This window comes from Trachemys scripta, chromosome 7, assembly GCF_013100865.1.
Source record: "Trachemys scripta elegans isolate TJP31775 chromosome 7, CAS_Tse_1.0, whole genome shotgun sequence".
In the NCBI taxonomy this organism is placed as follows: Eukaryota; Metazoa; Chordata; order Testudines; family Emydidae; genus Trachemys; species Trachemys scripta.
In genome coordinates, this window is record NC_048304.1 from 23,447,328 (window position 1) to 23,463,128 (window position 15,801).

At 46.3% G+C, this 15,801-nt stretch overlaps 1 protein-coding gene across 1 annotated transcript; it reads right to left on the reverse strand.

The window, feature by feature from the left end:
• Window positions 1–811: 811 nt before the first annotated feature.
• Window positions 812–14,366, reverse strand: RPN1 (ribophorin I). Its single transcript, XM_034776270.1, has 10 exons — window positions 14,059–14,366; window positions 11,535–11,599; window positions 9,116–9,422; window positions 7,446–7,655; window positions 5,149–5,341; window positions 4,708–4,807; window positions 4,268–4,406; window positions 3,813–3,932; window positions 3,035–3,280; window positions 812–1,697 (listed from the first exon to the last, which is right to left on the reverse strand). Exons 1-10 carry the CDS (start codon window positions 14,284–14,286, stop codon window positions 1,515–1,517), a joined length of 1,791 nt encoding a protein of 596 aa, XP_034632161.1. The 5' UTR covers window positions 14,287–14,366; the 3' UTR covers window positions 812–1,514.
• Between the last annotated feature and the right edge of the window lie 1,435 nt (window positions 14,367–15,801).

Consider the following 15,801-nt stretch of genomic DNA (forward strand, 5'->3'; position numbering starts at 1 on the left):
CCCAAGGGAACCATCTTTACCCCAGAGCGGAGCTAGATTTACTCCCAGCTCCTGCCCTGCCAATCGCTGCTGTTAAGAATTTAAGAACAGCCATAGCGCGTCAGATTTAAGGTCCATCTAGCCCAATATCCTGTCTTCCAACAGTGGCCGATGCCAGATGCCCTAGAGAGAATGAACTAAATGGGCAATCACCAAATGGTCCATCCCCTGCTGCCCACTCCCAGCCTCTGGCAAACAGAGGCTAGAGACATAAACCCTGCCCATCTTTCGTTAATAGCCAGTGATGGACCTGTCCTCCATGAATTTATCTAGCTCTTTTTTGAACCCTGTTATAATCTTGGCCTTCACAACATCCTCTGGCAAAGAGTTCCACAGGCTGACTGTGTGTTGTGTGAAGAAATACTTTCTTTTGTTTGTTCTAAACCTGCTGCCTATTAATTTCATTTGGTGCCCCCTAGTTCTCGTGTTATGAGAAGGAGTAAATAACACTTCCTTATTTACTTTCTTCACACCCATTGTGATTTTATAGACCTCAATCATATCCCCCCCCTTAGTCATTTATTTTCCAAGCTGAAAAATCCCAGTCGTATTAATCTTTCCTCTCCTGCCCGTTAACCTCTCCTCCGCACAAGGGCTCTTCCGCTTGAGCCTGCCTCATTCAATCACTAAGTCACCCTAGCGCCCTGAGGCATGGGACACAAGAAAAGGCTGCATGAGAAAAAGCTTCCAATCTGTATATTAGCCTGGTAGTCCCCTAGGTTACTGCAGGAACCAGCAAGGTCCCTCAGAAATAAAGAGAAAGCGCTGAACATCCATCCTCCCTTGTTTATTTCAATTGGGTCTTGCCTACATATTAAAAAAAAAATATATAACAGGACCACGCACAGGCTTTCAGGGGATGAAACCCTCTCAGCTGCACTGGGCTCCAGCCACTGCTTTATTTTAAACAGGCTCAGAACATTGCCAGCTTGAAAAACCTCACTTTTTATGACAAAAAAAACAGTACAAAACTCCTTTGCTCGAGTTCCTTATTCCCCAAAATATAAAAGTATAAATTCAAGGGGGAATGGATTTATTTTAAAGCCTTCAGAAGAACAAAGATGCCTTTATTCTCTCTGGTCCCAACATTCAGATCTGCCATGAGCATGTCTGCACCCAGGCTGTCTGGCTAGTTGTACAGGGACAGTAAGGGCCCTCTTACACAGCAAAATACAGAGCGGAGACTGCTTTATAACCTGGTCTTGCCTTGCCTGTGTGGAAGGAACCCTGTTACAACCAAATCCAAATCTTGTTATACCATGGTCCCTTCCACGGCAGATGCTGATAGGCAAACAAGCCCTAAAAAAGACTAAGCCAAAAAAAGTTATTTGCAGGCATTTTCCATTTCAAATTTTCTCCCTTCCCCGATTTTGCTGACCAAAGAGCATCACTGGTTTGGCTCAGAGCATGTCCACTCAACAGCCTTTAATCTCAACTCACGTTTCTCCCCCCCTCCCACCACTTTAACTCTGAAGTTATAGTGCATCAAGGATGTTGTCAATTTTGGTGACCAGCTCCTGGCGCTTGTTGGAATGCAGCTTCTCATTCTCAATGTACGTGTCCTTCTTAAGCTTGCCGGCCACCAACCGCTCTGCCTCAACAGACGATTTCAGAACCAGCTCCTTGACTTGACTGTCGAGCTTCTGAATCTCGCTCACCTTGTGGGAGTTCAGAATAAAGAAATATTAAAGAGGACTGAACACAAATAGCCCTATGACACGGCTAAGCAGAAAAGCTGGTAGAGCTGGGACCAAGGAAGGCACAGCACAGGACATAGAACAGCCTCTCCCACTGGCATGGCTATAAGTGAACATGGCATTTGGAGGGTTCCTCTCAGGGGGCCAGGGTGGGGGGAGGGCAGAGCAGGTTTAAATGGAACCTCAGAAGCCAGATACAAGCATTGAGATAGGTGTAATTCTTACTTTCAGTAATGTTTAATGATAAGTTAGAGACTTTCAAATCTAGGTCACCAGTACAAATCCAACTCAGGACTGTGGTGGCCAAAAGTAGTAGTTTTCCAGTAATTATTGTGGTTGCCAGGGCGAAGTGAGTTTGGTGGGTCTCAATCCCGTTCACAGTGGGATCAGTACCCACAGCACAAAACCTGATCTCCCCACACCTCAAGATGGGTGGCTGCTTCAGGTCAGAGCTGAGGCATAAAGGTTGGGAATGGTAGTGTGTGCACTGTGCTGCCATGTTGTTGCAGAGAAAGGAATTCAGTCTACTGGGCTGTGACGGTAGCATCTTCCACCAATGTGAAATTCACCGCGTGCACAAAAATAAAAGATTAACAAGTAAATGTTTTCAACTCTCTTGGTTTCATTTTACAATGAAACCAGTGAAGCAATGAGATGAGGCACTTTCTGTGCAAAAATCAGAGTCCCAGACATGGTCAGGCAAGACAGCAACTGGAGTAGCTGAACGCCTGTCAGTGCTGTTCTCTTGTTATCCCAAAGAAGCCATGTAATATCAAGCAACAGCTTCCCAGGTGGATTCTGACAACAAACCCAGAAATAGCCCAGGACGCCCAAAATAACTTGTGTTACTGGCTTGGATAGTTTGAGAATATACAATCTGTTGGTATTTTTCAACTTAGAAGATCCACGTTCTCATTCCATTTGCCATTACTAGGAGTGTAATGATAAGATAGAAGCAGGATTGTATGTTACAACTGCATTAATAATGTGCCCATGCATCTGGTCTAGGGGAATCTTTCGGAGATAGTGAGTGCTAGTGGCAAGCAACTTTTTACCTCCACACATTTTATAGAGCAATAAAGCAAGAGTAAAACTACAGCAGAGCAAAAAAAATGAAACAAAAAACCATTAACTCCATTCCCTACATCTTTCTGACAAGAAGCAAGTAATTTTGGAGTGGATGAAAGAGAGAACAGGAGGCAGCAGTTAAGCTAAGCATCAGAAGACATCTAGAATGGAGGCAGAGTAGCTTACAAGGCTAGCAACAGAGCACAGCTAAGACAGGAGAGAGCTCTTACCTTATCACACATGTCAGAGCCTTCTGTCTTCAGCTTAGACTGCAGAGAGGCTACTTCATTGGTCAGGGCCTTATGCTCTGTCTCCAAGGTCTTCTTGCCACTGTTTAGAGTGGAGATGTCCCGTGACTGCTTGTACTTATTCACCGCTTCATCAAAGTGGCGGTACAGGCCCAGTCTCTTGTTCACCAAGGTGAGAACTTGCTCTGTTATGCAGGCCACCTTCATCCTAGCTTCAGCAGCTGGATCCTATAAGGGGTGACAAGGTACACAGACAAGCACATACAAAAAACTTAAATTGAGGCAATGCCTTTTTAGCCACACGTGCTATATAAAAGCATCACAGATCTTACGCTTTACAATTTAAAACCAACAGCTGTCAAAAGAATGCCAAAATTAGCTTGGTCAGATCATAGAATCCTCTGGCTGCCTCTAATCAACCAGCGTAGCTCTGGGTTAATAAAAACCAAGGGAAAACATGGAGGAAGGGACTCCCACAGGAGAGTCACAAACCAATTAGATTCAGATGGGCTTGCTGTCCCAGGGCTGGAATATTTTACGTGAAAGCTAATGATGGAGTATCCATCACATACAAAGACAAAACCAATAGGTCTCTAGATGCTCAGGACACTATAGTGATAAGGGACCATGTAAGTACCTAAATAGGAATATTCCAATGGAAAAACATTTAGTGAGGGGAACTATTTCTACAGGCAATTTCCAACCATCAGGGAATAAAACTTCCCCCTCAGTCACAAGGCTGCAACTTGCCATATAGTACCTTGGTGATGGAGAAGTCAAGCCTCACATAGAAGATCACTGTGAAGAACAAGATGTAAAAGGCTCCAACCACCAACAGCGGCTCCTGCAGCATCAGGATCTTGTTGAAGGTGTAGTGAACCTGCAAAATAGGATTCAGAGAATGTGATCAATGACTTGCCATTAGTCAAGGGAGAAACTTCAAGCACCTGAATGTTCCTAAAAACCAAGGAAGAATAGTTATGGTGCACAAAATGGATCCAGCTCAGATAATGCAAACTGTGTAGTCAAGAACCTAGACACATCTTCCAGCAGAGAGAACTTCACATAGTAACAGAAAAGCAAAGCCACACAATTTGCATGTCATTTTTCAGGAACTCCTCAGCTCCAGACCAGCTATCGTTATGACTACAAAGGTGAGCGTGGAGGAGGCATGGCTGCTTATTTAAGTTATTCAAACAAAGGGGCCAAGCCTACCACAATGTCCTGGATGTGCTGCTCTACCAGGTTGTTCTTGTGCGCTACAATAACCGGGCGTCCAAATGTGTCCAGGTAGGTGTAGTGGAGCTCGTCAGTGGCTCGGTTGATTTCATATGGGCTGTCCACGTGAATATTCCTGCAGGAATAAACAGACACTCCCACATGATTCTAACATGTCTGAGATGGGATGGCTTAAGATTTGATTGGCCAGTTGTGGCCCAATGCAAACTACTCAATTGCACATTGAAAACAAGTTCACTGCAGTTTAAGAAGCAATTTATAATATGTGACAGACTGTGCTCCAAAGTGTCTTCTGTGCTCATGTCAGTCGTTGTGCTTTCATGGTGCTCTGTCCCCAAGAGCAGACAGGAGACTTGGCCATCAATGCACAGGTGAAGCATTTTCAGCAGTAACAGTACAAGAGCAGTGTCACTTACTTGGCACCTTCTGGTAGGATTATCTTTACTGTCAGAGAGTCTGCAACTTGCTCATCAAACACATGATCAATGAACCTCATCTTCAGGGCATACTGGTCACCTGAGAGAAGGCAGAAAGGACAGAAAAAATTCTAGGTAGTTTAACGAAACAGGCTTCCATGGAAAGGTTTTCCTAATGTCTGAATCTCAGGATGCTGAAGGACGGGGGCCGTATGCACTCCTCAGCAGAGGATCATTTGGCTCCCCTGAAAATGGCAGTTTTTAACAAGAGGTCTAAGGATACAGGAAGAGGCACACGCAAGCTGGAAACTGGCTTGTTAGTTACAGAAATAACAGCTAACAATAAACGCTAAAAGGTTACAAGGGCCCTATACTGTACAAATGTCAGATTTTCAACACAGTAAGTCTGGCCTTTTGCTACCCCAATCCTGTGACACCCACCAAGGTTATAGAGATATTCATAGCTAGGCAGGTTGTAGCCAATGATGTAATGGGTCTTCCAACCCCCAAAGAGCGGGAAGCGGGGGCGGATCTCCATCTCCACAGAGTCATCCAGGATGAGAAGGTGGCTGGTAGAGATGTTTCCAATTTCATCTCGGTAATATACATCCTGAGCCGCAGCAGGAAGAATGGTCTGCATGGGAGAGAGAAGCAGCACTCAGTGCAATTGCTAGAGAAAGAGACTTTCCACTAGAATAGGCAAAGCAGTCACTGATGACACTTGGTTCAGCTTCAGTCAGGAATAGCACCACTTCTCGCAAGCAGCAACAAAATGACTTCTTGGCGGCAGCATGTGGCAAAATGGTGTCAATGTAAGTGATCAGCCACAATGTGCTCAGCAAAAGCTATTGCCCATATTTAGAGAAGTTATAGATGACAAAGCCCTACTGGATCATCCAGTCTATGGCCTTGAAGTCAACGTAACATTGTTCCCTACAGAACAGTGTCAGTGGTACTTTATCCAGTCCAGTTTCCCAAACAATGAGGGACATGCCTACCACAATGTCCTGGATGTGATGCTCTACCACTTCCTTCAGGATTCTATTTCATATCCTATCTGATCAGCCTAAATTCCCATTTCATTCCATCCCATTGTTCCTAGTGGGCTGAGCTTGCGAATTCATACACTCAACCCAGTAACATTTCTGTCTGTATTGATGTCATGTGACAATTTTTGACCACTGCATACAATCAATTCCAAAATTTCAGGGAATATTCTAGGCATCCATGGGCAGAACCCCACAGATTCTGGTGAAGAAAACCAGAAGGGAAAATGCGGACAGAGCTCCTAGCATCTGATCAGCAGAACAAGCAGCTACAACCAGCTCTGTAATTGTCAACAAATCAAGTAACTTGTTGATGGCAACCATTAACACATTCCAGCATAACAATGGGGATAATAGTATGAGAGGAGGTGGATGGTGGAGCCCCTCCATGGGAGGTAAGGGGGGGGGGGGGGGGGGCACAGAGAACCCCTTTCATGAGGTTACCGGGAGTCCCTGAAATAGAAGGAGGTAGGAGGACGGCGTGATGATTTGGGGAATCTGTCTGTACAATCTGAGGTCTGGTTGATGATGATATGAAGTTGTTACTATAAAAACTGCTGTATCACTGAATGCCTCTATGTAAATGTGGAATCTGCCATTGTTGACAGGGCTGAAAACACATCTCCAGACAATGGTTGGTCACTAGACCGTCAGTTGCTGCCTATTCAGGTGGAAACATCTGAAGGACAATGGGTTGGCTAAGGTTAGGAGAACTAGTTTTCTCCAACCACTCAACAAGGTGTTTGGAGAGTGGAAAATTCCTATACAACACAAAGAGAGAGCAGAGGTGGCAAAGCAGGAGTTCAGAAGGACTCAAAGTGAAGGAGTGATGGGTCAGTTTAGCAGTGGGATCAACCAAGGTCAGAGAAAGCAAGCTGACCTGCCCCGGAGAGGGGCTCCGTGGTTCAGAAATTATGCCATAAGCTGCAGCAGAGGACCCTGGACACCCCCACAAGACCTTGATCCCAGCCCAAAGAATGCTCCAGAGTGGTGAGGAAACTGAGGAAAGGAAGTGCATGTAATGTTTGTTTTTGTATACATTTGTGTATTTCTTGTGCTATCAAGTAAAGAGCGATGGTATTTTACAATTCTGTGCCTATCGTGTGTCCCTGAAGCATTAACCCAGAACGTGGCAGGAGTTCTGGGAGAGGGTATGTTTAAGCTACAGGGGAGTCTGAGGGAAGAGGGGTCAGCACTAGCCCCAGGGGATAGGTAGCTGGACCGCAGGCTTACAGCTCTCAGGAGGGGTACTAGACACAGGATTGGCACCCCAAAAGTGTGCCTAGAGACCCTAAGCTAGAGGCAGTGAATGACTGTTCAGACTCTGGAGGGATTCAGAATTTGGATCCCTTCACAGCAGTCTGGTGTGTGACCAAGAAGGGGCGTTCAAGTGGCTGTCTGACAGGTAGTACACAAGCAGCTTGTGAGGAGAATGTAGGATGCACAGAACACTTGGTTTATGCAATAAGCCTACAGAAGCAACAAAGCGTGTGACACCTCCCCCGCTCCCCAGTTATATCTTCCTGTACTACCGTGAGTAATTCCTCTTTGGTAATGACATCTTGTCAATATTTGAAAGCTTTTTATGTTTCCCTCTTATCCTGTGTGCACTGTTGTCAAATAAGAGACAAAAGAAAGGGCAATAGGATTTTCTATTGGAAGGTGGTAAGAAAGAGGGCACAAAATGCAAACCTTAAAAGATTTGACAGAAGATATTCCACTGTCTGGCTGCCTTTGGTAATCATATCTGGAGAAAGGCCCTTTGAGCACAGCTCCTGTGTGCTTTAAGTCAACAGTCTCTTCTACCGCAATATTTCCCCAGTGAGACACTTCAATGACCCGTATCATACTGGTAATGGTCAGGAATGGGTTGTTATTTTCATAGTGTACCTTAAGGATGTCCTGAGAAGGAAAGAAAATAAAATATAAATCCCAGACAAGGAAGTAACAAACCTGGGGGGGATTCCCCCTCCATCAAATCCCAGAGTGAATCATTCCATTATAGTGGCGGCCATTAGCAATGGCCATCCCTGCACCCCCTTTTTTGATTTAGAACAGCTGGTCATACAATACAGGGTGTAAAATGCACACAGCTCAAAACTAACACACCTAAGCTGAAGCTCAGCTCTGACACTTTGGAGATATCAATTAAAGCACTTTAGCAAAATTTCAGTATCTGTTCCAGCTGTTTTAACTGATCAAGTGAAAGCAGCTGAATGGATATGCTACGTTTCACAAGTGACTGCTCACAACAAGGAAAGTTAACATGGGCAGATAGGAAGCCCCTAGATACTGAGATGTCCCCTGCCATTAATACAACTGACTGCAGGTAGCAGGATTCACTGAGCTAACTGATGGATGCTTTGGACTGGAAAGAATCAGGATCCCAGAGCAAAGCAGTTATCTCATACAGACCAGTAACAATTAGACAACTTGGACAGGGGGATATCTCCTGCTATCAGCACCCCAAAATAAACAAGACCATCTGACCCATATGTTCCAAGGTGCCATTCCTTTGAGCCCACACCATCATGAGAGTAACTGAGTTCCTGACAAATCCCACTGGAACAACTGGTGATGGGTGGGTGAAACTTGACAGGAAAAACAGCCAGATGTTCAGGTGCTTGGCTTAACACTTAAGTGGTGCTAAATCAAACTCTGAATCTTGCAGCGAAGATGCAGATACTGCATATTAAGGACAATATGTACAACGTAACTAGGTTGTATATCAACAGAGTCTCTTCTCCATACTACCCCATGAGCTTCCTTAAATATTATACACTCAGGCCTTGGCTACACTTACCCGCTAGTTCGACAGCTGGAAATCGAACTTCTGGGTTCGACTTATCGCGTCTAGTCTGGACGCGATAAGTCGAACCCGGAAGTGCTCGCCGTCGACTGCGGTACTCCAGCTCGCCGAGAGGAGTACCGCGGAGTCGACGGGGGAGCCTGCCTGCCGCGTGTGGACCAAGGTAAGTTCGAACTAATTCGAACTAAGGTACTTCGAACTTCAGCTACGTTATTCACGTAGCTGAAGTTGCGTACCTTAGTTCGAATTAGGGGGGTAGTGTAGACCTGGCCTCAGAGTAGCAGATGTTTGTCCCTCAGCATGTTACTACAACTATTTCCTTTTAATTTTTTGGGATTTAATTGAGTGTTGCTGAATTGACACCCTCAAGTCCTCAAGTTTTCAGACACTTGCCACCATCCTAATCTGTGACTTAAAGGCAAATGCCTCTATATCCCATTCAACTTCTTGAGCCATAATTGACATATTTATGTGGTGCACTTTGCAGGACAACAGCCTACAATTTATTTTCAAGAGTCTTTCAGACAGGGTTTCACTAGCCACAAGAGTTTACCTGGCTATATGGTGGGATGTCCTTGAAGGGTCCATATTCAATCATGTCCTCTGACCGGGCGGGATTGCCCAGCTTGGTGTAGTTCTCTACGTTCCTGGAGGCCAGTTTCACACGCATAGTTTGGGTCTTCGTTGAGTATGGCGAGTAGAAATAATGATTCCCTTCAAAGACCACAAACTGTTTCTCTGCCTGTGTGATGTGCGTGGGGTACGGCTGCAGGACATGCGTGAAAACTGTTTCGATGGATAAACGGATTTTGGCACCTGGCGCCAGAGGCGATGGCAACTTCACGGTGAAGAATTTGCCACTGAAAGGGAGAACAGCAGGAAAGGTATAAACACCAAGATCTCCACTGACCTGATGGACACTCTTAAGCCCCTGCAACACACACTGGTGCAAAGGGGAACCTGGAAGTTTTCTATTTGCTCTTAAAGGGCTCCCTCCAGCAAAACTGGGAGTGCTGTACAAAGGCCTTGCAGGATCAGGCCTAAAGTAGATTTCTGCCAGTAGCCTGGTGCTTGTTCCTCAGGAGGAGATTTCTGTTGTACTGTGTGGGTACATTTACATATAAATGGTGACAGGGCAGTCTATAATTGGGTATCATTTGGCACAGGCCTGAATGGATACTCCAAGGGAATCAAGCCAACATACCATCTGTGTGATGTTTTTGGGGTAGAGATACTGGTGTGTTCCTTTCACCATTTCTCTACAGCTGCACTTCACTGTGGATTTTCCATTATTCTCTCAGTGGAGAGAATAATCTAAAATGGAGCATGGGCAATGATCTGACAGGAAAACAAGCATCCTAAGTTCCTACTCCTAGGAGTCTGTTACCTCTCAAGTCGGCACTACTTGTTCTCCCATTGGACTGAAGCTGAATAAGGATTAGGGTGACCAGACAGCAAATGTGAAAAATTGGTACTGGGGGTGAGGGGTAATAGGAACCTAAATAAGAAAAAGACCCAAAAATCGGGACTATCCCTATAAAATCGGGACATCTGGTCACCCTAATAAGGATGTCCATGGCCAGGGACCCAGCAGGGGTATCCTGCAGACAGTGAATTTTGGAGGTGTGGGACTACAGAAAACAACTTTTCACCTAATCCACAGCAGAGTTCTCTTGCAGGCTTCAAAGAAACAGATACCTCCACAGCAGGTTTACAGCACCTAGCAAGAGCTGCTGCCCAGACAATGGAAGAAGAGTAGCTAACAGCCCCATTGGATGGTCCTTGGCAGTTACAGGAAGGGAACAGTCTCTAACTCACTGGTGATGCAGCCCTCCAGCTGGATTAGTTAGGGCACCTGCAGCCAGTCATAGCTACGAAGTGGGCACTGATCTGCCTTGATAATTCAGTGTTTCACTCCATAGCTACCAACCTCTTGAGATCACCAGCAACTAGTGCTGAACCAGTTTAAAAAGCTCACCTTATTTAATAGCTAACATGCACAGCCTCTGAAAGAGCCTTGCACTACAAATTTCTGCTCTCCCAAGCATGGTGTAAATATGGGATACTTCCCCAAGTGTGGCAGATGTGGAGCCTCTGGCTAGAAAGAGTGCTCTATCTCTGGGTTAGGGGCTACAGGCCCATTTTAAGCTGAAGAATCTAACACCCTGCAGCAAAAATATGGTTCAGTATTGCAGCGTAAACAGAGCCAAACCAAATTTGTAACTGTATGTGATGGGCAGTACAGACCCTTAAGAGGCCCGTGTGGTTCTAATGCATCTCCACCCCAGTTTCCCTAATAGTTGCCAGGGAGGTGGCAACAGATGTTCTGACAGGAGGGTTTCATAAGACGTTAGGGTCCAGGGGGAGTTCCCTACATAGCACAGGGGAGCTGAGGAAGACACCTGTACTGCATCCCTAAAGAGAGAGCAGTCTCTAGGAGGAGAGGCTGCCAGACAGACTTCTTCATTTCCCCAGGAAACTGAGGGCAACTACTTTTGCTGACCTGGGAATCAGAGCCTACAGTGTAGGACATCTGGTTCATTTGAGTAGCCAGCACACAGACCTAGAATTACATGCAGGACCTCCCAGAGGAGGAGGGGATTTTTTGTTTTATTTAAGCAGAGGAGCTCCTGGAGCTTGCGGTTGGGACTGGAACTGGGGTTCTGCCATTATGTGTTACCTGTATTCTCAAACTGTGCTACAGGCTGTGGTGTGAAAGGTAAGATGGGTCAGGCTGTGGTGTGAAACATAAGATGAGCCTCTGAAAGAATAAAGGACACCCAACCACCATCAAGATTGTTGTAGGGGCTGCATGATGAAATATTTAAGTCCTGAACTTGTTCTTTAGATTCACATCTCTCTTGATTCTGCTATTACTCGACTGGGGAGGTCCAATTTGAATGAGTAAGATACAAATACGGGTCCCTAACAGAACTGCTCCCTGTTATTTGGTATTACAGGTTAAGACTCACCTTTTACCTTTCACCTTAGTCTCCCGCACCTCCAGGGTGTTCTCCTCCTCTTCCTCCCCTTTCACCTGTTCCAAAACAAAACATTACAGCCTGATCACCATGTCACCATTTAGGCTTCCCATGTGAAGCAGCTGAATTTATCAGGTCAAATACTACACCATTCCTATTCATTTCTTAATGGAGGACACACAACGCATACTAGTTGGCAAAAAAATTGTTTATTAAAAACCCAATATCTATTAGCTTCACAATCATTAGTACAGGCCAACTCAACACATTGTGGTCTGTATCCAAGAATAGAAACTGGAGGCTCCTGTTGAACTTTTTGAAGCTTTTGCCAGTGTCCTAGGCTGATTCCCAAGCTAGCAAAGGCATGGACCTGAGTCTGTCAATGGCCGACCCTACTCCTCCAGCAGGCCCTTTCACAGAGCTTCTCTCACTGGAGCTCCTAGGAGAGTGGCCACCAAATGAAAAAGCAAAGACTGGCACAACCGTCTCATTCTGTTGTCATCAGAAAGCAGCACCTGCACAGCTACTCTCTCAAACCTCTTGAGGAAAAGAGTGCTGGATTGATAGCCCTAGAATTGGAGTCAAGTCTTCTAAGCATCCATAGAACAAATGCAGCCTGAAAGACGAAAGCTTCCCCCATGCATCTGTGGGTCCTGCTCCAACATGTATCCATACTGCTCTGGAAAGACCACATTTAGATGTGGTAAATGAGACACACCGATCAGCATCATTCTCCATATCTCATTCCCTTTTGAGACACTATAAGCAAGGTTACCCAGCCTCCTTGTTTCACAGTCATCATAATGGCCTTTTAGTAGCCTAATTATTTGTAGAGCACCAGCAGCATGCTAAGAACTTTATAGACATCTGATGGTGACAACCCTCAGTCACTACCAAACTGAGCTGACTTTGAACAGGGGACCTAGAAGTGAAAGTCTCTGTATCCTACCACCACTTGAGTGCTATCAAAAGCAGCACACAGAATACGCATGCAAAAGCCTTTGTTTCAGTACCACATTAACACAATGTGCACCAAAGTCTGCTCTGTTACACCAGCATAAGCCTGGAGTAACCCTTCTGAAGTTGATCCAGATTTATGCTGGCATAGGATAATGATTTATTCTTTGTACTGCAATGGTGCCTGAAAAGCTCTACTCACAGAAGCAGTTGCTGTCCAAGTGTGTACAGCTCAAGAACCTGAAAGCAAAATTTAGATCGAAGCAGAACTTGATCCTTTGTGTTTCAGTGGAGTTCTATTGATAATCTCTACTACTACTTTAAATCTCAACTGTATTTTTAAAGGATTAGGCTATTATTCTAATACTTTGCCCTTTTATAGGATACACCAGGAAATTTCAAAGGCTTAAGACTTACATCTCAAGTTCTGAGGTAGGGCAGCATTATTTATCCTTTATGGTAGGGGAAAATGAGGCAGAGTGGTGAAGTGACTTTGCCCAGGGTGATACAGTAAGTCAGTCGCAGAGCTGGAATCAAAGCCCAAAAATCCTAGCTTCCAGCTCCTTGAACTAACAACTGCTTTTCGGAATCATTCACCATTAAATACTGTAAGTGGTTCAAGTGCTTGAAAAAGGTTATGAGTGGATGAAAGGGTTGGGCAGCCATCTGACAGTTGCCCATTCAGACTCAGGGCCCAGTTTGTATTTACATCTTTCACTCTCCTGTTTATATGGATCTCCTTCTAAACTTCAAGCCACACCAAGCTGAATCCAAACAACTGCAAGGCTATGAATGTTAACTGTCAAATCACTAACCCACCTACCCAGGGCATAACAAAACCACCCTTTGCCCATGCCACAAATAAAAACTTAAATCTACGCTATAAGAGCAGGTGGGGTCCCTACTACTAAAGGCATCCAGAACGTGCAGCGAAATAATAAGGTTTAAGAAGCTGGATGGATCTCATGCAAGTGGCCTGCAGCAGCCAGCATTATGCCTTAGGGAACACCCATGGGGAGGTTTCTACTAAGACACCTCTTGGATTTCTCCATCTCCCCCCACGGTGCGGTTAGTGGTTGCATTGCAGCGGCGGAGGCACTTATGCTTACGTGTCAGTATCTGCCAGGCAGGGAAGTGGCTGTCACTGCACCATCAGCCCAGAGTCAAAGGCAGGAGAAAAAACAACGGCCACCAGCGGGGAAAGAAACAAGCACGCGGCTGGGGCCGGCCGGGCAGCCAGCTCTGCCCAGGGGCCGCCCTGGCTTGGCAGGACGGCCCGCAAGGCCGCTCGCACGCCCCGGAGGTGTCCATGCCTGCGATGAGTGACCGTTGGTTCCCCAGCACCGAACCGCTCACACATGAGGGGGGCCCGTGCAGGGGTAGGGGCCGCCCCCGCCGCAGGGGCACCGCCGTGCGCAGGGGGGTCCCGCCACGCAGAGGCCGCGCCGCAGAACGGGCCAGGCCGAGGGTCACTGGGGGGAAGGGGACGGGACCCTGCGGAGGAGCGGGCGAAGCACAACGCTGGCGCCCTGCCACGCGGCCCGGGGAGCGCACTCACCTGCACCCCGAGGTAGGCCAGGTGGCTCTCCAGGCCGGGGTCCAGCGCCAGCAGGAAGGAGCTAGCGGCCCCGGAGCCCCCCGCCGGGTTGGCCAGGCTCAGCTCGGCCGTCACCTTGGCCAGGTGGGTGCTGAGATCCACCGTCCGCTTCACCTCCTCATTGAGCAGCTCCGGGGCCGCCAGGGCGCAGCCCAGGCAGAGAAGCAGGCGGCAGGCGAGGCCCTCCATGGCCGGCCAGGCAGCGGATGAAACCGGATGGACTCACACAGTTAGCGGCGGGGGCCCTCATCCATCGGGGAGGGCACAAGATGGCAGCGCCCAGGCCGAGGGAGGGACAAGATGGCGGCGCCCACCAATGGACCAGAGCACAAGATGGCGGCGCGCATAACATCAAGGACCGTCACTCTCTGCGACTAAGGGGGCTATGCGGATGCCTAACTAAAAATGCCATGGCCAAGGACAGCGCTGAGCATGCCAATTCTCCTGTAGGATCAGAATCCTAAGTTAGTGAGAGTTCAGACCTCGTTGCAGAGAGCACAGATTGTCCATATATTGTGTATGGGGTGGATATTGTTCTTCATAGCTTCCTCCTGGAACCTAGATAGATTTGGGTAGAGCCTGGCCGTGAAGCTTATAGTGAGGCCAACCCTCAGAAACCACAGAACAGGCTCCCGTATCATGAGAGTTCATTCAAACAATAAATGTAGGTATTTCCCCCTTTACCATCTAGTTTCTGAGCCACCTTTAGGGTGCATTGGGGTCAAGCTTTTCAACCATGAGGGTTAGAGACTTTTTTTAAATTGAAAGATGAGCCTCTCATCATCATGACTCCAAGAGCTGGGGCTTTAAGAAAACCACCAAATATCATAAGAAGCATGATAAAACCATAAGAACTGGCAATGCTGCTGTCAATATCACTAACCCTTAGCTGCAAATTAATTAGTTGGGCCCAAAAATAATATTTTTGGCTTAAAAATAATGAGACTTTTAAAAGATGTTTGTTTTCTGGTTTCCGAGCTATTTTGGATGCTGGTGGGTCATGTTTTCAAGTTTTTTTTCTTTGTGATCATGGAAGCTAGAAACTTGGAAGAACAAGAAGAAAAAGAGAGCTGAGATTCTCATGTAATGACAAGATTCCAGGAGCTGAGGCTTCATGAAAAACACCAAATAATGCAGGCCTTGTAATAATATTGTGAAAGTTGACAAAAAGCTAAAATAGAGTACCTAATCACAGACTGTTGAGCCCAGCTGGAGAGCTGAGACAACTCAAGGGCCTTTGCCAGATTTTGGCTGGAAACTGTCCACAGAGATTTGACCCTTAAACAGCCATGAAGCCATAAGCATTGTGTTTTCGGGCTGAAGGGGAAAATGGGCTGTTATGTTTTCCAGGAGTCAGGGAAGATGTGTTTGGGGGCTGGTGCAGGAAATCGGGTGTTGTATTCTGTGGCTATCAGGGAGGGCAGGGAATAGAGAGGGGTGTTGAAGGTGTGTTTTGAGGGCTCTTAGTAGGGGTTTTAGTTGTTGGGTGTGGATATGATTATGATGCTCTTTACGTGGAGTTCTGGTGCTTGTTTCATTGTCTCTTCCATTCTGAATTTATGAGCTGTATATGTTGAGAGTTGCCTTGTTTGTTTGGCATCTGACATTTTGTTTATCAGGAGAAGGAGAGTAACAAAGGAAAGTTTAATGAATCAAAATATGATGTTCTTAAAAGGGAGCAAAATCACCTAGTGCTTAAAAAAG

What these genes read in the sequence shown, in the direction of transcription:
- RPN1 (XM_034776270.1), bottom strand. Translation starts at nt 14,286, where the DNA reads ATGGAGGGCCTCGCCTGCCGCCTGCTTCTCTGCCTGGGCTGCGCCCTG. An exon ending in TGAATATCTCTATAACCTTG is followed by an intron (nt 4,808 to 5,148) that starts GTGGGTGTCACA and finishes GCCTTCTCTCAG; the next exon opens with GTGACCAGTATGCCCTGAAG. An exon ending in ATCCTACCAGAAGGTGCCAA is followed by an intron (nt 4,407 to 4,707) that starts GTAAGTGACACT and finishes TTATTCCTGCAG; the next exon opens with GAATATTCACGTGGACAGCC.